The sequence below is a fragment of the Callorhinchus milii genome, unplaced genomic scaffold (genome assembly GCF_018977255.1).
Source record: "Callorhinchus milii isolate IMCB2004 unplaced genomic scaffold, IMCB_Cmil_1.0 Scaffold5, whole genome shotgun sequence".
NCBI lineage: Eukaryota > Metazoa > Chordata > Chondrichthyes > Chimaeriformes > Callorhinchidae > Callorhinchus > Callorhinchus milii.
The window spans coordinates 5,540,650-5,565,253 of record NW_024704746.1 but is presented as its reverse complement, the minus strand read 5'-3'; the positions used below and the strand labels follow the sequence as shown (position 1 = coordinate 5,565,253).

Genomic DNA, 24,604 nt, shown 5'->3' with positions numbered 1-24,604 from the left:
CTGACAACCGGGTTCCTACTTATGCTAGGTAAGCAGGGGAGTGTGGAGGAAGGAAACTTGCCTAAGGTTTTGCTCTGCCCGGGAATCAAAACCAGGTCCTCTCATTTGCTCCAACCATTATAGGCTGCATTCCTCCTGATCAAGATCAGGTCAGGACGAGAGGAAAACCTTCGCCTTTTCCGCTCATCTCCTGATCGATTCACATCACCCGCCGGGAGCCGGGATGTGAGACATCAGCCAGGCACAGGCTGGGCCGTGTTGACAGGTGATTAATAAGCCTCTCGCTCAGCGGAATAGGAAATAGGAAGCCATCACACGCATGTCAGGGAAGCTGTGGGACTCAGCCACTGACGGGATTGACTTCTGGATGAATCATTTACGTGTTCAAGGTCCAGGAAGACTTTGCTAGTTTACAACTTTTAAGGATTTTTTTTTTTGTTTGAACTTTTCTTACAGCTGTCTCCCTGGACAGATCCCTCCAACTAGGCCGTGAACCTTTGAGACATCCTCCTGACATGAAAGGTGTGTCAGGTATGAACCCACCACCTTCTGTCTCAGAGGCTAGAGTGCTACCACTGCACCAGGCTGACAAGCAATGTAGTACATCGAAATATATGTGAGGTGGGAGGGGGTGTGGGGGGAGAAAGTGGAGGGTAATACAGAAAGGTATGGAGCTAATCATATTTTTCATCACACAGCAGAGGAACAACAATAACAGCAACATTTATACAGCATCTTTCACGTCGCTTGCATCAAGCACAACTATTTATTTAGGTCAGGCACAAATAATATATATTGAAAGTCCATCAGCATCTCATCACTATAGATGGCATCCATTCACCACTGTAGATGGCATTCGCCCACAAGACACACAGTCACTATACTTTACCATATTCCCTGTGAAGCGCTTTGGGACATTTGCTGGACGTGAAAGACGCTGGACCAAGTGTAGGGATTGTTTATCCACGTGGATCCTAGCAAGCCTCAGAGAGTGTGGCACCAACAGTCAGAGACCTGAGGAGTCAATTCACACCAATAAAAATGACAAGAAATGCATCACAGCCATTAACGCCTGAGAAAGGGGATGGGTTGGGACATAACGTTAAAGGTTTGCAAGCCAATAAAGGCCGCTCTCCCTCTTGTAAAGACCTCTGGGTTTATCATTCGCTCAATAATAATGCATCATCTGTGAAGCCGGAGATTTTTCGAGGTGAAGTGGTGGGAAAAGCAGAGTCATCCCTCCACAAATCAATCAATGAATCAATCAAGAGGGAAGGGTCCCCTCCCTCGCCTCCTTCAAAGCCCGTCTCAAGACGTTCCTCTTCAACCGGGCCTTCGGTCATCCTCCCACCCCACCGCCCTGCCCTCCACCCCTCTCGACTCCAGCCCACAGCTTGGATGCAAACCCTCGACTGTTCAGCGTCTTGGGACATCCTTCCGACGTGAAAGGCGCTACATAAGATGTGCAAGGAAGACTCGTGTGGTGTATAAACAGGGGTACAAACTAGTTGGGCCAATTGGCCTATTTCTGTACTGTACATTTTGCCCACCTGTTTAGAAGGAGTCTATGTAAACCTGTGTAAGCAGGTGAACAAAATATACATTTTAGTGGGGGTTAGATATCCTGAGCAGGTTTCAGGGAATGTCTCTTGCTGTTTTTGGTATCGCAATACTGGTTTGGAGATGTACTTTACACTAAGCCAGTTGAAAAGAGTAATGGAGCGTTGAGCAAGGAAAAAGGACCTTGGTCAAAAGAGGTCAAAATCTCTTGATGGCTTTGGGATGAGTATTCTTTTCTCAGAGCAAGCTTTAGTGGAAGTGAGCAGCTCCTTCCTAGCTTGTGGTGAAGAACATCCCTCACCCAAGGATTAAGTGCTCCCGTCAGAATTGCCCCTGAGACATCTAATTTACAGCTCTAAGTGATGAGTCGGTCTCTCAATGGCAAGCTACATGGTTTTAGCTGGTTAGACTCCAGCAGTTACCCCAACACACACTCTGGGGTCCCCAAGCCTTGGTTTTTCCAAGCTATGCCTAATACTCTCTAGAATTAGGTAAGCAGGATACGTCTCTCCAGGGAGAGAGTGCGCATTCCATTCCGACAATCTATCTCTGGCATTTCCATGTGTAGATGGGATGCGTGGAATTCTCAGTTTGATTTGAATACTCTTAAAACATAGTGATGGATTTCTGCATGTGTCAGACCAAAAAAAANTCTCTTTAGAAAACAAAATTAAGCGTCTCTGTCGTCACGGGAGACTTGTTCGAGCAAAGCACTCTTGAAAAGGTCACGCTGGCTCGCTCAGCAAAGAGCTTATTAGCACAAAGTGCCGCCTTTGAGACGGTGAGGTAAGTATAAGGGGCGAAAAGGACGATTCAATTTCGCGACTGAAAAGGCGGTGGATTAAAGTGCACTTGGGGACATTAGTCCAAATGTACATGCCATTAGCCACGGCACAGCAGAAAGGAGCTTGTCAGCCCTGCATCTCCAAAGCCTGTTATTTCCTGACAAGCGGGCAATCATAAGCACAATACAAGGGTACGCCGACACAAAGAGAGACACGGAACAAAGGGAGGAGAAACACACACACAAACCAGGCTCCTTTGGGCGAAGCGATGCATCTCTTTCAGAGGCTATAATTTGCCGTGTGGAGGTTTTGCTATTAAGAGTGTGTCAAAACGCCACTCTGGCGTCCTCAAAGGCATCAGCTAATGGACAGGATAAAGGGAATCATTCTCTTGGGAGTGAAAGACACTCACCCCCTTCCTCTAACATTAAGACATGCGAAGACTGAATCTTTAACCCTGTGTTAACCCCAGTCAAGAGCACCCACATCCCCTCTTGTTAGTTAAAGACTGGGCACTTGTACTGTCACCATCAGCAGTCAGGCCTTCAGCCTCTCTGTTCCCATCCTCTGGAACTCCATCAAAGTCACTTTGCTTCAGCCTCTCCCTTACCTGCTTCAAGGCCCATCTCAAAACCTTTCTCTTCAACTTGTTAGTGTCAGTGTGATGTGTTGCATCCCTACAGGGAGAGAGTGCGCATTCCATTCCAACAATCTATATCTGGGATTTCCATGGGTAGGTGGGATGCATGGAAATCTTGAAATTCCAAGATTAATTCCAATAATCAATTAACAGTTTGGTCTGGATATTCTTAAGCATGGTGATGGATTTCCGCATATGTCAGACTCCCGGCTGACCAAAAAATAAAATAATGACTGGTAAAGGTTGCCAAGAAGGATAAGTGTTCTGGAGGGACCCATCATCCAGACTCATCTTGTGATGTCTTGGCAGTTTGAATTCCCTGCATCAAACGGTTATTGAGGTTGAGTCCATAAATTCTTGCAAAAGAAAATAAGAAAATTAGATAAGATTATTGCAAAGGGAATGTACAGTACAATTTACAAATATAATAATAATTCTTGCATTTGATATAGCGCTTAATCATGTCGTTGAGACATCTCAAAGAGTTTCACAGGATATACTGGAAAGTGTAGTGACTGTATTTTGTGGGCGAAACACGGCAGCCAAATATGCAGAGCAGTGACCCACAAACAGCCATGGAGTGAGTGACCTATTTTATTTGAGATTGTTGGCCAGGACACCGGGAAAGAGAAACTCCCTTCTCTTTTCGAATAGTGCAATGGGATTTTTAACGTCCACCCGAACAGGCAGACAGGACGTCGGTTTAACGTCTCATCTGAAAGTGGCATCTCCGACAATTAAAAACATCCCCTACATTGGACCATCAGCTTAGATCTACTATGTGATTCCAAATCCTGACTTGGGACTTGAATCCACAACCTTCAGACTCAGAGGGTGCTACCATGATGGCCTTCTTTAGTGCCGGAGATGTCTCAGGTTGTATGATCCTAGGTGTGGTTCCATGCCCAGTCAAGTTTCAGACTGAACCCATATATACTCTTGTAGTCCTGTAGTGGTTAGTGCGCTCACCTCGCAAGCGAGAAGACCTGGGTTCGATTCCGGGCAGCGTAAAACATTAGGCAAGTTCCCTTACATCACAAGCCTCTGTTCACCTAGCAGTAAGTAGGAACCCAGATGTTAGACGATTGGCAGATCGATTTTCTGGGGGTAACAATCCCTGGGAAAAAAAATTAATTCAAAAAAGTAATAGTTTTGGTCACTTGGAAGGGCAGACTAGACACTGGGGGCAGGGAATCCTCCCACTCAGCTCCTGCAAGCCAAAGCCCTAACGAGTAGGGTGTCCAAACTGGACAAGCAGCGGGAAAGCTTGGCAGACAGGATTTGAAAACCTGCTGGAAACATTGTGTAGGTTCCCAATGTTAATGGTTACTAAGACCTGACAACCTGAGGGAAGGAACACTTGACCATTTCCCCTCCTCCCCTCCTCCGCAGCGACGATCACATCTATCTTCTTCCCCGCAAGGAAAACATTGTTTGTGCTATTGGAAGAGCTTTATTTGTCCAGACATGAAAATGGCCGAGCGAGACACCAGATTAACCTGCAGCGATGGGGGTGGGGGTGGTGAGAGGTGGGGGTGGGGGGGGGGGGGTGGGGGGCGGTATGCTCGGGCCGCGAGACACAGCAGTGTGTTGACTGCCCAGCTCTCCCAGCCGGCTGTCACACCCACTGAAGGGCAGTGCGTCTGATCTGAGAAATGCACTGCGATTGCTCTCCTCCGCGGCACAAGGCTGTGATGGTCTCTGTCGTATCAATTTTCCCCTGCACCACACAGCTTGTCGCTGTGAATTTTCATGCCAGTCAGCCTGGTCTTTGCAGTAGACAGGAGGGGAAGGTGTACATCATGCTCTGAATACAGGGAAGAGGAGGGTTATTTATAGACGCTGATCGAGGCCCCAGCAGGTCTTCGCTCACAGCCTGATGACACAAATCAAAGTTCGGATCCCACTTGACGGCTCAGACAACATGGTCTGAGGTGTCACCTGTGACTTGGTTTCTCCAGGTTCTTTCTCTTTGACTGCGGGCGGGCGAGCGGTCGGGGTGGGGGGGTGTGGGGGAGGTTGGCGCTGTCAACACTGAACGCATCTGACAGGCGGAGATGTCAGCTGCTTCGTATTTGACCTTGCTCGCCTTCAATCCCTCCCCCACCCACCACACGGCAGAGCACAGCCACCGGGGTGACCAATGCACTGAGAATGATCAGAGGTGAGGGAGGGGGGAGAGGGGGGGAGGGGGGATCGGAAGATGTGATGGGTAGTTGGAAGTGGCGTTCCGAGGCCTACGGCTTGGAAATAATTGGAAATAGGAACGAAGGGACATACACACACAGAGGCACACACACATAACACAGACATGCGTGCACAGGGGCACACACATATACACACACACATATATATATACACACAAACACAGTCACACACCGACAGACACAAGCACACACACATGCAGAGAATCTGATGGCTTACATTCATGGCCTGCGGAGGCTCCCAGTTCTTCATTGAGTCCATCTGTCAAGGTTAGACATGGCAAAGGGACTCTAACTGCAAAAACACACGTAAAACAAGGAACAGTTGAGATATTGATCTGGGCTGTTCCCGCTGTCCATCTATCTGTCCGTCTGTCTGTCTGTCTGCCTGATATGATATTTGTCAGTTTCATCTGACCCAGGAAACCTCTCCATCCATTCAGGCCACCACTCAGCATCCACGCAAGTCAGTCAGGTCCATCGGTGACATGAGGACAATGCATTCTGAGCCTACATTGCCCGGCGTCTTCCGTCACCTGTCTGTTTTCCATCATCTGCCTGCCCTCCGTCCCCTGCCTGCCCGCCATCCCCTGCCTGCCCGCCATCCCCTGCCTGCCCTCCATCCCCTGCCTGCCCACCTGTCCTGCGTCTGCAATCATCTGTCTGTCTGTCTGGGATCATACGTAACAATGCATTGCAGACAACACGACTGATGATGGGAATGGATGGCCTCCGGTGCTGGGAGCCCGAGCTTGGGTCAGTCACTCACATCCTGACGGTACGTCTGGCAGCTGCGAGTTATCACTGAAATTGGAAACTAAGCAACAAATAAGCTCACAGAGAAATATTCAGTACGTAGACAGGCAGGCGAGCAATCCCATCAGCACCACTAATCCCAACACCCTCCAAACAGCCCCTGAACCCCATCCCCAAAAAAACAGCCGACCTGACTCTCCCAAACAGCCCCTGAAACTCCCCCAATATCTCCCCCGATACCCCTCTGATAATTTCTCCCCTCTCCCCCACACACCACCTGACATGATGCCCTGACACCCTTGGTGTAGGAGGAAGTGGTTCTGTTTCATGGGAAACTGACATCAGTTCTGGGTCTGAATGGACCAGCCAATGTGAGGGATTCCATCTTCACTGTCCAAAGGTCCAAGCTGAAAGAATAAACAGGAGAATGAGGAGGAGAATTTTAACTGGGGCACCATAAGAGGGAAAAGGAAATGAAGGATTCAGGAGAGGGGAGTACAGGAGAGAGGGGTGGGAGCTCATGGGGTGCATAAACATTGGCGCGCACTAGTTTAGCTGAATAGCCTGTTTTTGTGCCAGGTCAGTAGGTGTAACTCAATACAGAAGAGGGAGAAGGGTACAGAGAGAGAAAACATTGTTGAGATAAAGACAGAAAGAGTAGGAGAGAAACGAGGTGAGCAGACCATAAATACTCAGCCTAATCGTCCTTTCCATTGGTGAGGCCAATCCTCCATTGCCTGGTGAGGCCAATCCATGGTCTGCTGGTCAACCCAACTGCTGGTGAGCCCAATGCTCCTACGTCTGGTGAATCCAATCCACCATTACTCACTGAACCCAATCTTCCATTGCCCTGTGCTCTCTGGCTTGTCAGCCCAAGACGTCTGTTTCTGGTGAACCTGATCCTCCGTTGCCTAGAGAGTCGAATCCTCCAACGCCCAGTCAATCCCAAGCATGCTATTACGAGTGAACCTAATTCTCCATTGACAGCTGGTGAGCCCAATATTCTGTTGTCTGGTCAGCCCAATCCATAATTGCCTATGGAATCCATTGTATTTTGAAGTCAATCCACCAATACTTGCTGAGTCCAAATTGTCAATTGGCTGGTGAACTCAATCTTCCATTGCCCAGTAACCCCATTCCTTCATTCCTTGGTCAGATCAAACCTACTAAGCCTCTTCAGCCTCATCCACCCAATGCCTGGTCAGCCTAATCTATCATTGCTTATCAGCCCGAGCTTCCTATGTCTGGTAAGATCAATATTCTATTGCAGCCTGTTCCTTATGCCTGTTCCTCGCCTATCTAACTGATTCCCATTTGTTGTATTGCCAACAATGCGAAAAAGAGCTCTGCTTCAACTTTTGCTATGTAAAATTCAATGTGATCCTTGTTCACCCCCAGCAACACTTTCAAGTGCCGCCCCCAGTTCCATCCCCAACGTCAAGCCGCAAACAGCATCACCCCCAATGTCAATCCCAATACCATCCCCAGCATGATGTCACCAACCCCCAGCGTGACATCACCAACCCCCAGCGTGACATCACCAACCCCAAGCATGACATCATCAACCCCCAACGTGACATCACCAACCCCCAAGCATGACATCACCAACCCCCAAGCATGACATCATCAACCCCCAAGCATGACATCATCAACCCCCAACGTGACATCACCAAACCCTAGCGTGACATCATCAACCCCCTCAGCATGACATCATCAACCCCCAGCGTGACATCACCAACCCCCAGCGTGGCATCACCAACCCCCAAGCATGACATCATCAACCCCCAAGCATGACATCATCAACCCCCAACGTGACATCACCAAACCCTAGCGTGACATCATCAACCCCCTCAGCATGACATCTCATCAACCCCCAGCGTGACATCACCAACCCCCAGCGTGACATCACGAACCCCAAGCATGACATCATCAACCCCCAGCGTGACATCACCAACCCCCAGCGTGGCATCATCAACCCCCAGTGTAACATCACCCGGGGTAACGCCAAAACAATTTGGAAGGGAGCATGACATTGTCAACCCCCGGCACGCCATCACCAACCCCCAGCATGACATCATCAATCCCCAATATGACATCAATATGGGGGAGTGGGGTTGTTTAACAACAACATCTTGCCCCTCAGCAGGAGAGTGTCCCAGAGCGCCTGACATGGCGGAGCATGATGCCGAGCCAGGGGGATGGGCGAGATGACCGTTGAAGAGGAAGGTCTTCAGGCACGACCTGAAGATGTGGAAGGAGGGAGCAAGGTGGAGAGATAGAGGAACAGTGTTCCAAAGTTTCAGGGCATAGTGGCTAAAAGCACGGGCACCAATGGTGGAATGAAGGGCTCGCCTGCCTGTCTATGTACGGGGATTCAACTCCTGACGTTTCGTGAACTGACCTGGGTAGCCTCCGGGTTAGTGAGGAGCTAAACCTGACAAGATACCTGGAGGTGACGACCATTCAGAGCTCACGTTGGAGTGAGGTGACATAGGGTACTCCGCCCTGTATGACCACCAGAAAGCTTTCCGAGTTGGTAGTTAGCTTGAATCTGAGTCCCGAGCCCGTGCCCATATCTGTCTGAGACCAACAACCGAAGGGAAAGAGCCCCTGTATCACAGGAAACACACAGCAGTTTATGTTCAAGTCAAGTTTATTTTGAAACGTTATTTTTCCAAATAAATTTAAGACAAAAATGATCACCGAGATTTAATAATGAACACGGAGGGAAGGGGTACAGTGGGATGGACGTTGCTTCCACGATAGACCGGACTTCTGCCTCTGGGACCTTAAATCCAGCCCAAGCTGATGAGATAAAGTCTCCTCTCTCAGGGGGGAGATGTGTGACAAGCATAAAGGGTCAGCCTCACTCCTGTACCTCATGGGTGTATTGGCAATTAATTAGCGTTCTCACTCAAGGAGGGCACAGGATGGTGGTGTGGGGAATGTCACACTGGTGCAGTAGGGGGCCGTCCTTCTGAGCTGACCTGGAACAGTGTAGAAGGAGCTTTACTCTGTATCTAACCCATGCTGTAACTGACCTGGGAGTTACAAAGAATTACATAGAATGATAAGGCACGGAAACAGGCCATTCGGCCCAACTACTCCATGCCAATGTTTATACGTTACATGAGCCTTCTATTTCCCTCTCTTACACACCCCTCTATCCCCCTCTCCTACACCCTTCTATCCCCCTCTCCTACACTCCTCTATCCCCCTCTCCTACACCCCTCTATCCCCCTCTCCTACACCCCTCTATCACATCCCTCTATCCCCCTCTCTTACACGCCTCTATCCCCCTCTCCTACACCCCTCTATCCCCCTCTCCTACACCCCTCTATCCCCCTCTCCTACACCCCTCTATCCCCCTCTCCTACACCCCTCTATCCCCCTCTCCTACACCCCTCTATCCCCTTCTCCTACACCCCTCTATTCCTCTCTCCTACACCCCTCTATTCCCTTCTCCTACACCCCTCTATTCCCCTCTCCTACACTCCTCTATTCCCCTCTCCTATACCCCTCTATTCCCCTCTCCTACACCCCTCTATTCCCCTCTTAAAGCACTCTATTCTCCCCTCCTACACTCTTCTATTCCTCTCTCCCACACCCCTTTATTCCCCTCTCTCACACTCCTCTATTCCCCTCTTCCACACTCCTCTATTCCCCTCTCCCATCCCCCTCTATTCCCCTCTCCCATCCCTCTCTATTCCCCTTTCCCATCCCTCTCTATTCCCCTCTCCCACCCTCCTCTATTCCCCTCACCTAAACCGCTCCATTTCCTTCACCCTCATGTACGCATTAAGTTTCTCTTAAATATATTGATGCTATTTGCTTCAACCACAGCTTCCAGCAGTGAGGTGCATGTTCTCACCACCCCCTGCATGAAGAAGTTCCTCCTAAGCTCCCATTTAGATCTGCTACAAACTATCTTATCAAAAGGCAACAAGATTAGTTTGGATGAAGAAGACCCTTCGGCCTTTGCGATCTCATCCTTCAGACCACCCACCCTCCCATCCCTCCAGCACAGCATCAAACTGCTTTTTAAATGTGTCCCAGTGTCCTGGTCTCAACCACCCTTTCTTGGTAACCCTGTTCCAATCACCAATAACACGTGATATCTGTCCTGAAGTTACCCTTTATAACTCTAAACCAGTCTGGCATTCTAAAGTTTTAATCTGGGTTTACTTTTNCAACCCCATTTAAAATGTACACACCTCCATGAGATCCCTTCTGAGTCATCTTCTCTCAAGACTGAAGAGCCAGCCCCAGTTTGCCTAAATGTTGCTCATTGGTCCTTTCATAATAGTGTCGAGAACTGTTTGCTATATTCAAGGTGCTGAGCCCTGAGTCGCCTAAGTATGGTGTCTGGGGATCTAAACTCAACTGATTGAGAAATCTAGCCCAGCATCCTGTTTATTGCTGCCTCACACTGTTATAATATAGTGAGCGACGAATCAACTAAGACTCCTAGATCTGTCTCAGCTCCCACCTTGGCAAGTTCAATCCTATCCATGGAGGACTTGTGTTACCTAGTCTTGGATCCTATATGGAGTACCTTACATTTGCCAGTTATCAGCGCATGTGTATACCGTCAACCTCTCTTTGTAGGACCTTTGCTGCCCCCCTCTTATTCCACAGTTCTCTTCCACTTGGTGTCACTTATAGTTGTAACTGTCTTACACTGGATCTGTGAATCCAGTCATTGATATATACAACAAACAGACCCCATGAGGTATCTTGCTTAATACCTCTACGCATTGTCACCTGGCTCCCCTGACAAACACTCTCCGCTTCCTTCTCTTCAGCCAATTCTGAATCCATATCTATGTCTTTCCCTTGATACCCAGTGGCCACAGCTTGTGAAGGAGCCTTCCTTTCATCTGGTACTTTGTCGAACACCTTTCGGAAGCTACACTACATCAGATTTGGGATGTCATCTCAAAATTACTATCTATTAATAATAATCTTTTCTCAACCCAAGATGACCTTCATTTTTGAATTATCTTGGATGTACACCCTCTCATTTTGGAGTCACCCAACAAGTGAACCCCTTAACAACATCAACCTTATTTCATCATCTTAAACCCTCTCAATCATCTCAACTCCAGGTTTTATATAAATGTAACATTCCCTCTCTACTTGTATTCTCTCCTCGATTTCAAGATTCTCCCACTCGTCTTCAAATCCCTTCATGCCCTACCTCTCCGACCTGCTTAGTTCCCAACCCACTACTGCTGCTTCCGCTCAACTGGAGCCAGCCTCCTGCTTTTCCCTTGTGCCCTCCGTTCCACCATCAGTGGCTACGCTTTCAGCTACTACGTCCCAAAAGTCTTGAACACTTTTCCTCTATCGCTCCACCTTACTCCTTCCTTCCCCATTTTCAGGTCGTGCTCTGCCACTGTCAAGCGCTCTGGGAGACTGCACTGCATGAGGAGTGCTATATAAATGCAAGTTGTTGTTCCTGTGGACATAAAGCCGAAAACTGCATTTTTTATGGCTTGGTCCACCTGTGCTGCTCTTTTGTCCTGCAAACCTGGTCCCCAGATCCCTGTGCTCCTCTCAGGTTTCTACCATCCAGAGCTTAGTTGAACCGTCTCACATTTACCTATACTGTATTAAATTTCACTTGCCATTTCATTTCCGTCCAACATCCCAGGTCTGGGAATGTCCTGGGAGTATGGATGGACAGTGTCGAGGGAGCTTTACTCCGTCTCTAACCCGTGCTGTTGCTGACCTGGGAGTGTGGACGGACAGTGTAGAGGAATCTTTACTCTGTCTCTAATCCATGCTGTCACTGGCCTGGGAGTGTGGACGGACAGTGTAGAGGGATCTTTACTCTGTGTATAAACCGTGCTGTAGCTGACCTGAGAGTGCTGGACAGACAGTGTAGAGGAGCTTTACTCTGTCTCTAACCCATGCTGTCACTGACCTGGGAGTGTGGACGGACAGTGTAGAGGGAGCGTTACTCTGTCTCTAACCCGTGCTGTCGCTGACCTGGGAGATTGCCGGACGGACAGTGTAGAGCGAGCTTCACTCTGTATCTAACACATTCTGTAGCTGACCTCGATGAGCACACAATCCACCCCCGAGTAAAGATTGCCGATGTACAGCCTGCATTGATAAACGAAAGTAACCAACACCAGAAATACAAACTGTCGCTCCATATTTCAAGTAATACTAGTACATCTCTTCCTACCTGTGATTGTGTATTGTCTGTGACCTGCGAGCCTTGGTAGGAATCCCCATTAATTGACTGCATGTTTGTGTACAGATCTCCAGTGTGCGGAACGCTGTATGAGGCAGAGGAACCTGAAAGGATAGAGGTTTGTAATTGAATGACAGAGGGACTCATCTGTGCCATCAGCAGCCAGGACAAGCACAGTAACACAGTGACAAATACACACACCCCATCCTCAAACATCAATACTCTCTCCGTTCTGCAGCTTAGAGATACATAGTTACCTCGACTATACCAACTCGACCATACCAACCTGTCCGCTCAGAGGCCTGCTTCATGTCTCCGCCCTAACTACCTCCACCATTCAGGCCTTCAACCTCTCTGCTCCCACCCTCTGGGAACTCCATCCCGGAGCCCCCACCTTTGCTTACTTCAAGGCACATCTCAAGGCCATTCTTTTCGACCGTGCCTTCGGCCACACTCCCACCCCGACCTGTTATGGGCATAACAGGTGCCTTCGGCCACATTCCCCCACCAGCCCCTTACCAATTCCAACCTCCAGCTTGGGTGCAAACCCTTCACTGACTAGCATCTTGGGATATCCTCCCGACACATGCAAAGACACACGCAAAGACCACAGCAGACACTGACATACACACACACACAAAGCACCCACACCCCACAACACACTGAGACACATGCAAAGACTACAGCACAAACTGACATTCATACAGAGAACACCCCTCCACCCCCCGCCCTGACATACAACAATGCACATGCAAAGACCACAACACACACACAAAGCCCCACAGCCCTGTCACACACAGACCATGGAGTAGAAGAGGAAAGAGATCTTGTAGATAAAGACATATAAGAATATAAAAGGCCAATGGGTCTTGGGCTTCATATCCAGAGGATTAGAGCATAAAAGTGAGGAGGGAATATAGAATTTATACAAAACCTTGGCTAGACCACATTTTGAGTATTGTTTCCACTATGAAAAGGATATATACAGTGATGCAAAGAGTAGAGAGTAGGTTTACGAGGATGATACCAGGGCTCGCAGGTTACTGCTATCAGGCCAGATTGGATAGGGTTGAGGGGATGGTTAAAGGGGATCTAATAGAAATTTTTAAAATGATAGAAAGGCTCGATAAGATTAACATAAATAGGCTGTTCCCACTGAGGAGTCCGTGAGGTACAGACGGAAGCGGGCAATGCGACGGAGGTGGAAAAAAGCGGTCCTGGTCAGGGAATGGATGTGGGGTAGAAAGGAAAGCTGGGGATCGAACCTGATGCCCAAGTTATGCACAGGTTCGGAGAGCCTGAAGGAGAGCCCTGGGAGGTTGAGTTCAGACCTGCAGGAGAGAAGACGTTGACGAGAGCCAAGGAGTATGGCTTCCGTTTTGCCGACATTCAGCTGCAGGAAATTTGCGCTCATCCAGGCCTTGTCACACAATGAGACACACACACATACACACACACAGGGAACTAAACACACACGCTCAGGGAGCCAAACACACCTCACAGTGAGATACACATACACACAATGAAACATACATAGTAAGACACACAGTGAGGATCTGGGGCACACAACAGGTGGGGGTGGGTGGACCTCATCAGGAGCAGGGGTGTGAAGGTAGGACCTAGGATAGAGTGAGGTTCTAGACCAGTCGTGGCCAACCCATGGCCTGTGTGGGGCATCAAGTAGTGTCCTGCTGAACATTCTCACTAGTCTAGGTAAGTTTGTGTTAAATCAATGTCTTTGTTTCCAGTAGTGATATTTATGGTGCAGCCCTACATCAAGGGCAAAGACTCTGCCCTAGCCCCCACCCCNCACACACCACAACAATTACCCTCCAACCCCCACATATACCAACGACAGGCACTCAGACAGCATTGTGTGTTTACACACACAACAGTACACTGAAAGCAATATACAATATTATTAGTATTATTATTAAACAGAGCCTCAGGTTAGTGACAGGATGATCGATATGAATGGGGGCTTTATAGAGAGGCCAAACACTAAGACACCAGAGACCAAACTCACACGCCCACACTCACACAAAAAACATACATGCGCACACACTGACGCCCTCGCCCACAAATACGCTCACACATGCGTACATACATACAACAACAACAAAATTACATTCATAGAGCGCCTTTCACGTCGGGAGGACGTACAGACACAACGACCAGTGAGCTGGTCCTCACCTGGGAGCACAGCCTCAGAGCGGCTGGGGGTGGCTCTGGGTGAGGGTATGGAGCTTCAGGTGGGGAGATGCAGAGCACTGGGTGGAGGGACTGAGGACATGGCGGGACTGTGGACATGGCGGGGCTTTGGACATGGCGGGGCTGTGGGGAGGGGGCAGGAGGGGCCTCCAGCAGGGCTGCAGGGGTAACGGGGGAGGGGGGGAGGGGGGGAGTTGGCTGCGGGCCAGGGGGTGAGATCTGGGCGACGGGGCTCTTGGTGGAGTTGGTGTGGAATCTGGCCTCCTGTGTTACTCAACATTCAGCCGGGAAAACAAGCCAACAGGACCCCTGGCGCCAACCCCCTCCCCCACCTGCACAGCTAGGACCCGGGGCTGCTATCTCAGTCAACAGCTAAAGACACGCCCCCCCCAGTGTTACACTGAGAAAGAGAGGTTAGAGACACCCCCCCAGTCTCCCCAGGCTTGAGACACTCACAGTCAGTGACACTTATACCCACAGCTGAGTGCAAACTAGACCCTATAACTGACCCTAAAGACAACTCTCAGCTCGTCCCCCTCAACCCTCAGCCCCCCCCACCAACACTCAGCCCCCCGCACCAACCCTCAGCCCCCCCCACCAATCCTCTGCACCCCCCACCAACCATTAGCCCCTCCCCTCAAAGCCTCAGCTCCTCCCCTCAATCCCTAGCTCCACCCCCAAACACTCAGCTCCACCCCCTCAAGTCTAAGGCTTCTCCCTCTCAGTTCTACGCTCCTCCCCTCAACCCTCAGCCCCTAACCCTCAGCTCCTCAGCTCAACACTCAGCTCCTCCCCCGTAACTCTCACTCCACCCACAACGCTCAGTTACTCCCCATCAACTCTCAGCTCCTCTCCCTCAGCTCCTCCACACCCCAACTTCTCACATTCACTCTCCATTTGGTTAACACTCCCCATTTTCTGACACCCCCACCACCTGCATCTCTTATGGGGACGCCCCTCAATGAGTAGAAAATGAGTAACACTCTGGGTGCGTTGGTCCCATTTGCCGTGGTGCTAACCAATGACTGAGAAAGCAGCGTGAGTTCTGTAGGAACACAGGAGTAAGCCATTCAGCCCCTCAAGCCTGTTCTGCTATAGCTGTGGAAAGAAGGGTCGCGGACCCACACTCCCCCATCTCCAATATTCTCCAGTTTTAGTAATCCATAGCAAGATACCAGTGGACTTAAATGACAACTCCTCCCTCCCAGATTACAATTTGCCCAAACTGAAAGGTCACTTGACATGAGAGCCACTTCAGCTCTTATTCAGTCTTAATTAAAATAAACACAAGAAACCCAATTTAGGTTAGCAAAAGCCTTTCTTAATCAGACACTAGTGAATTTGGTTGGTAATAATAATAATAATAATCCTTGCATTTGATATAGTGCCTTATGATGTAATTGAGACGTCTGAAACCGTTTCACGGAATAATTGTAAAGTGGATTAGCTGTGTATTTTGTGGACAAAACACAGCAGGCAATCAATCAACTGAGAACAGCTAGCCAAAAACAATGGACTCTTTCCATCAAACCTTTCCCCCATTCGTTGTAAATGACCACTTTATTATGACCACCGCGAGGAAGGAATGGTCGGTACACTGACGGTACACGGCCACAGGAAGTCCAACCACCAGACGTCCTGTCATGGAAACTGATCTTCCTGTCTTTGACAATTGACCTTTCAGCTTTCCGACGACCACAGCCCTTTAAAAGAGTTGTCAAATTTCAGATCGTATTAGGGTCTGGCTGTGCAAAGTGGCCCACAGACACTCACCAGCGGAGTTGGGAGTGGACGGGGAGTTGGCTTGGCTTCCGTGAGCTACCGAGTTTTTCGCAGTTACCGCTGTTTTGGCGGCATACACATTGGCCTCCTCCTGCAACTTGCCTATGTTTTTCTTGTAGCGGATTCGCTTGTTACCAAACCAGTTTGACACCTGTTGAGAGAGAGCGAGAGAACAAGCAGGAGTCAGTCTCAATCAGGGAGCAGCCCCACACTGCACAACAACAACAACAAAATGTAATTGCATTTTTACAACGCTTTTCATATCGGAGGACCAAGTCAAGAGGGTTGGAGCACAAGGGGAGGTGGGAGGATGGCCGAAGGCATGGTCAAAGAGGAAGGCCTTGAGACTGGCTTGAAGGAGGCAAGGGAGAGGGTGAGGCGGAGGGGCCCTAGAACAGAATTCCAGAGGATGGGGCAGAAAGTTGAAGGCCATCAGGTGGGGTGGGCAAAGCAGGGGATGTGAAGCAGGCGAGTGCCTGCCGAGCGGCGAGAGTGGACAGGTTGGGGTGGGGGGAAGCCAGTGAAGCCAGGCAAGAAGGGGCTGATTGACTCACTGAGCTTAGGTTGGGGGAGAACACGAGTACGAGGACCATTAGGGGGTCCAGTTATAGTAATATGTAATACAAGATAATACAAATTTACATTTATATAGTACTTCTCACAGTGGTAGGATGTCCTATATATATTATCATCATCCTTACATTTGATATAGTGCTTTATCTTTGTGGATATACTGTAAAGTGAAGTGGTTATATATTTTGGAGGTGAACACAGCGGCCATTTTTGCACACAGTGACATTCCCACAAACAGCCATGAAGTGAATGGGCAATTTTATTCGGGGATTGTTGGCCAGAATCCTGGGAGAGAGCAACTCCCATCTCTAGTATCATGGGATCTTTAACATCCACCTAAACAGGCAGACAGGACCTCAATTTAACATCTCATCTGAAGGTCGGCCTCTCCGATAATGCAGCGCTCCTCCAGGTGCAGCAAAACCTTAGGCAAGTTTCCTTACTCCACATGCTTCTGTTTACCTGGTAGTAAGTAGGAACCCGGTTGTTAAGTCGATTGACGGATCGCTTTCCGGGAGTAATAATCTCCCTCTCCAAATGTGGTCATTCTGTTTGTGGGACATTGCTGTGTGCAGTGCAATTGGCAGCCACATTTCATCCACAAAATACAGTCACTCCACTTTACAATATATCCTGTGAAGCGCTTTGTGACGTCTCAACGACGTGATAAGGCGATATAAAAANTCCAAGGATTATTATTATTATTATTATTAAGTCCCGATATGGGGCTTGAACCCACAATCTTCGGACTCAGGAGACAAGAGAGCTAACAACTGAGCCAGACTGACAGGAGCTTAGGATAACAATGAACCTAGCTTTCCCTCCACCAACTACACTGATGTGTTTGCTGGAAGACACAGGGCAGGTTCGGGAGTGGAGCAGGGATTAATGTTCTGTATCTCTGCCTGGTGTGACAGAGCACTCACCTGTGCCACTGTTATACTGCATTTCTTTGCCAGTTCCTCTTTGGCCTCTTCGCTGGGGTAAGGGTTGCTGAGGTGAGAGTAGAAATACTCATTGAGAATTTCGGTGGCTTGCTTGCTGAAATTACGTCTTTTCCTCCTGAAATCAGAGAGATTGAAAACACCCAATGATATGAGGAGAGAGAGAGAGAACATGAACCATGCAGGAGGGAATAGAGGAAATTGAGGGGTGTAGGACAGTAGGAGAGGGGAATAGAGTGGAGTAGCAGAGGATAATAGAGGGGTGTAGGAATACATAGGTTTATGAGAAGGGAATAGAGGGGCAGAGGAGAGAGGAATAGAGCGATAAAGGAGGGTTGGAAGTGACCAGGGATAAAACCTTCTAAAGCCCTGTTTAAGGCTAAGTTATCATGTGAAGAATAAACACTGGTATTGGCAGCATGGTCTATTTCTGGAATTGTTTGACTCAATATCATACTGTAAATATCACTGACAATGTATGGTCCTTATTACCCTCCCATATATGCGTCTTCCCTTCTCTCAAGCGGGCATGAAGAGAGGGTGGCGAGGGGTGTGGGGGTAAGGGGGTGCTGTGAGAGGGTTTCAGGGATGTTCCTCGTTAAACAGTGCCCAGTGTGGTGCCCCATCACTGTGCTGCCACTTGCTACATTAATCACTAACATGACCATCAGTTCAGGAGCTGACATGGGACTGAAAACATTCCGCTAAATTAAGCAACAGAGAAAGAACCTGTTAAATAGGCTGTGTTGGTGCGTGTGTGTTTAGTAAACAAAGCCTCGTCTGTAAAGGTTGTTAAGTGCCTGGAAACACTTTTGTCCCCGGGTCACAATTACACAGAAACCTTTGCCTTTCACGCCAGCTCGCTCAGGATTAGTTAGCAACAAGGCAAGTGAACTGACCTGAACGTTAAAAAGCACAACAGAAAAGACTTCAAACAATGTGACATGTGCAAAAAACAGCCAGTTGCCAAATCATTGAGATCAGAGAGTGAAACTAACTCAAGGCAACCAATTAGACCACGTAAGGGCTGACAGTGAAGCCATGGGAGCTGTTTTGTGGGGTGAGGTGAGTAGTGGCAGCGCTCAGTCTGTGGTACGTCACCCAACCACAATTGGTCATTTACATCATGGTTGTCCACAAACGTTTTATCTGGGGGTTTGTTGGCAGGATATCAGGAGAAACTCCCTTCCCTTTTTGAATAGTGCCACGGGGTGTTTAACGTCCACCTGAAGAGGCAGACAGGACCTCGGTTTAACATCTATTTGAAAGCCAATACTTCCAACAATGCACGCACCCCCAGCACTGCACCGGTGTCTCAGCTTAGATTATATGAGTTCCAAGTCAAAAAGTTGCATTTATATAGCGCCCTTCGCCTGGGATAGGGTCTCGGACCGCTTAACGGTGGCGGAGCCTGACACCGAGTCCAGGGAGAGAGGTTGAGGTGACCGCAGTCAAGGTCCAGGATGAAGGTCTTCTGAAGACGGGCAAAGAGTAGGGAGTTCTGGGGACGGAAGCGGGGGGTGTGGGGTGGCGGGGAGTGAGACAAGCTACACTGCAGGTTGTGAGAGCGGTGGAATGCCGCCCCCCTGGAACTCAGGTTAAATATCTGAAAAGGAGAAACATAAAAAGTGTGTGGGGGAAAGAGATCTGTTTCAGAGACCACAGAGCCACAATGGATAAATGGCCTCTCTGTAGATTTCCATGGTTCTATGGGATTGGGACAGGAAATGTCTGTAAGCGGTCACCTCCCCATGACCTCTCCTTTCGCTCTCTGGCCTTTTCACCTTTGAAGCCCTCCACGGTCTATCAACTCCCTACCTCTGCAATCTATTATGGCTTCACCAACCTGTCCGCTCCTTCCGCTCTGCAGGCACTGGCCTGCTCCACGTCCCCCACCCTACATGCTCCACTATCAGCGGTCAGGCCTTCAGCCTTTTTTACCCGCACCCTCTGGAACTCCATCCTGGAGGCCCTCTGCCTCACCCCCTACCCTTGACCTTCAAGCCCCTACCTTTTGGACTGGGACTTCGGTCTTCTTCCCTCCTCCACCATCTCTGACCTCCACCACTCTCTGATCCCAACCCCCTGCTCAGGTGGAAACACTTCATTGCTCCCCATCCCCCAGAGAATCGAGTACAAAACCCTCATTCTCACCTTCATAGCCCTACACGGTCTTGAATCCCCTACCTCTCCGAACTCCTACACCCTCCCAGCCACCCCCTTGCTTTCCACCCCTCCTGACCCGAAATCCCAGCTCAGGTCCAAACAACCCTGAGCGTCCTTCGCCCTGGGATGTCTTTCCGATGTGAAGGGCGCTAAACAAGTGTAATTTGCTGTTGTTGCCTCAACGACATGATAAGGCGCTATATCAAATGGAAAGATTATTATTATTGTCACATCCTTTCGCTGCTTGTTCACGAAGTCACTGGAGAGGAAAGCCAACGCACCTCGGGGGTAATTCAAAGCCCAGAGGGGTGGGGGCGCCAGGGTGGGGAAGTCTCTTTAAGAGTACCGTTCATCTCGAATGTTTCTTAAAGGGGCCGAGTTTACTCACCGTGCGTCCAGGAAGCGTGAGCGTAGGATCATGACGGCCTCGCACGTGCTCTGTTTGAGCTGAATCTGGATGGAGCTGAACTTGCGGTGGATGATGCTGACCATCCGCTCGATCTCCTTCGGGGAGATGGGCCGCGTCCGGCTCTGCTCCCGTAGCAGGTTCATCACGTGGGTGGTGAACTCGTTACATGCCTGCAGGAGATCGGCGGGACAACAAGTTAGACAGCAGCCCGACTGACCATCCATCCAGCTGACTTACTGACCGTCTAACCGACCGACTTACTGACCAACCGACTTACTGACAGAGGCCCGACCAACTGACTGGTGACCAACCAACCGATCGACTGACATCTCAAAGCTCTTCACAGGCTTCACTGTGAAGTATATATATCACCGCACAGCTTGCCATGGAGAGTGCTGTCTGGCAAGCTTTCCCACTGATTGTCCAGCTAGGGCCACCCCAACCCGTGAGGACTTTGGCTCATAGGGTTAGCGGGAGCTGAGTGGGAAGAGTCCCTGCCCCCAGTGACTGGTCACTTCAGGGACAGATGTGATATAATAAATCTCTGCACTCGAGAGACAGGGTTCTGGGAATAATTCAGTTGCGGAGAGAGGTTTATCGTGTCTCACTGCAGGCTCTGACACAGCCTCGCTATATATCAAGCCAAGACTGCAGTGTTGACACACTACACTCCCCATAGCATCATCGTCTATCCAGTTCAGGATCACAGCGTGTTACATGCTGGCTTGCCAGAGCAGGCTATTCAATCAGCCTGTATTTGATGGAGTGAGACACTTTGTCTCGTGTGTATCTCATTGTCACCTGATAGAATGCTTCCCTCTGTTATAGCATTAGTCTGTGTGTGTGAGCCTGGAGCAGTGGTAGCGCTCTCGACTCTGAGTCACAAGGTTGTCGGTTCAAGTCCCATGTCGGGACTTGGAATCGCACAGTCTAAGCTGACGCTCCAATGCAGTGCTCAGGTGTTGTTGCATTGTCGGAGGTGTCAACCTTTGGATGAGACATTAAACCGGGGTCCCGTTCTGCCTGTTCTGGTGAATGTTAAAGACCCCACGGTGCTATTTGAAAGGAGAAGGGAGTTCTCTCTCCCCGGGGTCTTGGCCAACAATCCCCCAAATAAAAATTGGTCACTCGATCAACGACTATTTGTGGGACACTACTGTGCGTAATTGGCTCCCGCGTTTCGCCCACAAAATACCGTCACTGCCCTTCACAGTGTATCCTGTGACGCGCTTTGAGAAGTCTCAACGACGTGATCAGGTGCTACGGGGATGTACCTGTTCGTACTTCTCCAGCTCGGTGTGATAGATGTGCCTGATCTGGGTGAGTTTGGCTCTGTAGTCGCTGTGTTCGGTGCTGTTGTCAGAGGCCGTGCCGCCCACCGCCGCTGCCGCTGCCGCCGCCGCTGCTCCCGCGGACCCCCCTCCCTTCTCGGGCCCAGCCACGCCTTCCGCCACCAGCATATTGTCCAGCCGCAGGAGCTGGGGATCAGGGAGCTCCTCCTCCTCCGCCCCGCGGATACTCAGCACTGAAAGAGAGGGCAGAGGTCACACACACACACGAGGGAAAGGGGTGACAGGAGAACAATGAAATAATAATCTCTGCATTTGATGTAGTGCCTTATCACGTCGTTGAGACATAACATAACATGTAGGAGCAGGAGTAGGCCATTCGGCCCTTCGAGCCTGCCCCTCTATTCAATCATGGCTGATCTTCTAATCTAACTCCAGCTAATACCATAACCCTGCCTTATCCCCATATCCCTTAATCCCTTTTGCAATAAGAAATCTATCTATCTCAGTCTTGAATATGTTCAAGGACTAAGCGTCAACAGCCCTTTGGGGTAGTGAGTTCCATACATTCACCACCCTTTGAGTGAAGAAGTTCTTCCTCAACTCAGAGTGAAAGGGCTGGCCTCTGATTTTGAAGTTGTGACCCCTGGTTTTAGTTTCTCCAACCAGGGGAAACAATCTCCCACTATCTACTCTATCATGCCCTTTGATGATCTTAAAGGTTTCTATAATTCTTCTATATTCTAGAGAATATAGACCCAAATTGGTCAGCCTATCCTCGTAACTCATCCCTTTCATCCCTGGTTCTAACCTAGTAAATCTACGCTGCCCCTCCAAGGCAAGTTCATCCTTCCTTAAATAAGGAGGCCAAAACTGCACATAGTAAGACGTCTCTAGGCGCTGCAGAGAATATACTGTAAAGTGAATTGACGGTGTATTTTGTGGGCGAAACGCGACAGCCAGTTGTGCACAAGTGTCCCACAAACAGTAATTGATTGAATGACCACATTTTTTTTTGGAGGGATTATTCGCCAATCGACTAACAACCGGGCTCCTACTTACTGCAGGGTAATCAGAGTAAGGAAACTTGCCTTAAGGTTTTGCCCGGCCAAGGAAACAAACCCCCATCCTCTCGCTTGCTAACCACTACACTAAGGGACTCCAAAAAATGAGAGGGGAAGAGAAGACAATGCACAACATCAAGTGAAAATAGAAGAGAGAAGGGCTGAGGCTGTTGCTGATCACTAAGTGACAGAAAGCCAGAGGTGCTAACTAAGTGGGGCTTGGCATGTTTGGAAGGTAACGGGATGGAAGGGAATGACAGTAGGATCTGGATGCCTTTAAAGTGCCAGTGTGTGATGTTAACCCTGGCTCCTGAGCACAGCCCAGAGCTATTTTAGCAAGAAAAACCCAGAGCAGTTATTTTCCTATATTTCGCTGCTGACATCAGGCCCGAGGCATGCACATGACAAGTACTGAGGAGGCCAGGCTTTCAGACACGCTATGGAATTTTAGGATAAACAAGAATTTGGCAGCTACAACGCAGGTTAGAGACAGAGTAACGCTCCCTCTACACTGTCTGCCCACACTCCCAGGTCAGCCACAGCGCAGGCTGGAGACAGAGTAAAGCTCCTTCAACCCTTGCTTTTGAGAGAGTCCATACAATAATAATAATAATAATCCTTTTAATTTGATTTGATCCAGCCTGTTATATGGGGAAGATGTTTCAAAGCGCTTCACAGGATTTACTTTAAAGTGACTGTGTGTTTTGTGGGCAAACACAAAAACACCTGTCTGTGTGTGTATGTGTGTGTGTCAGTGTGTATGTCTGTGTGTGTGTGAGTGTTTGTGTGTATGTGTATCTATCAGTGTGTGTGCAGGAAGGTGAGGAGGGAACAGTGCAAGAATGTGCTCCAGAGAGGGAGAGAAGCACACAGATAGAAACAGAGACACTGATAGAGACAGAAACACAGATAGAGACAAACACACACATGCAGCTAGAGACAGAAACACAGATAAAGACATAAACACCAAAAGAGACAGACACTGAGACACACAGAGATACAGACACAGAAAGAGACTGAGACACAGAGACAGACACACACACACTGAGACACACAGACTGCTGTGCGCAATTGGCTGCCACGTTTTGCCCACAAATATACAGTCAGTTCATTTTACAGTATACTCTGTGAAGCGCTTTGAGACGTCTAGAAGACGTGAAAAGCGCTATATCAAATGCAAGTATTATTGTAAACTGTGAGACAGACAAACACACACACAGAGAGAGACAAACAGACATGTGCGCACACACAGGCAGAGAGATAGAGACAGACACACAGAGAGACACACAGAGTGAAGCCCTGTGGAGAGGAATGAGAAGCAGCAGCGAGCTGGGTGCTGGGTGCTTGTATGGCAGTTTTCATAAGGCATCGCTCTCTGACTTGCCATGAGCTTATGTGTGAATAACTAATAGTAATTAATTCTTAATTACCGTAATTAAGCAAGTCACAGAAAATTAAACGGCATCTGGAGGTGGCAGGGCTGTGCTAGGCTGAGAGCAGTCGCGGGAGGGCAACAACAACAAATTACATTTACACAGCGCCTTTCACGTCGGGAGGACGTCCCAAGATGCTGCACAATCAGGGATTTTGGCCCCAAACTGGAGGTTGGGATTGGGAGGGGTGCAGGGCAGAGGGAGGGTGGGTGTAGGAGGGTGCCATAAGATGCAGTCAAAGAGGAGGATTTTGAGGCGAGCCTTGAAGGAGGCAAGGAAGGGGCCAAGGCAAAGGGACTGTCAGGTTTTGTGTCAGGGTGTGTCAGGTTACGTGTCAGGGAGTGAGGCATGTTATAATTGAGATGGTGTGTGATGTTCGGTGCCTGCCTTGGGACATCCTCCTGACGTGAAAGGCGCTATACAAATATAATCTGTTGTTGCTGTTGCCTGTGAGCTGCTCCGAGCTGACACACGTTACACACGTGATGAGCTGGGCGGCTGACGGGCACTGGGGCCGTGCCTGGGGACTGGGTATAAAACACACGGTGCCAGGCTCACACGCGGTAATCACAGGGTTAAACAC

At 49.2% G+C, this 24,604-nt stretch overlaps 1 protein-coding gene across 1 annotated transcript in view; it reads right to left on the bottom strand.

Annotated features, from left to right (window-relative positions):
- Positions 1–8,371: 8,371 nt before the first annotated feature.
- LOC103184810 (pre-B-cell leukemia transcription factor 1-like) overlaps positions 8,372–24,604 on the bottom strand; it is a 43,298-nt gene continuing 27,065 nt past the window's right edge. Inside the window, exons 2-7 of the mRNA XM_007903020.2 lie at positions 21,510–21,760; positions 20,215–20,405; positions 17,643–17,778; positions 16,135–16,294; positions 12,142–12,254; positions 8,372–8,555 (exon numbers count right to left, since the gene is read on the bottom strand). Coding sequence (XP_007901211.1) covers positions 8,409–8,555; positions 12,142–12,254; positions 16,135–16,294; positions 17,643–17,778; positions 20,215–20,405; positions 21,510–21,760 — 998 coding nt within the window. The 3' untranslated portion in view covers positions 8,372–8,408. The remainder of the gene's footprint in view (positions 8,556–12,141; positions 12,255–16,134; positions 16,295–17,642; positions 17,779–20,214; positions 20,406–21,509; positions 21,761–24,604) is intronic.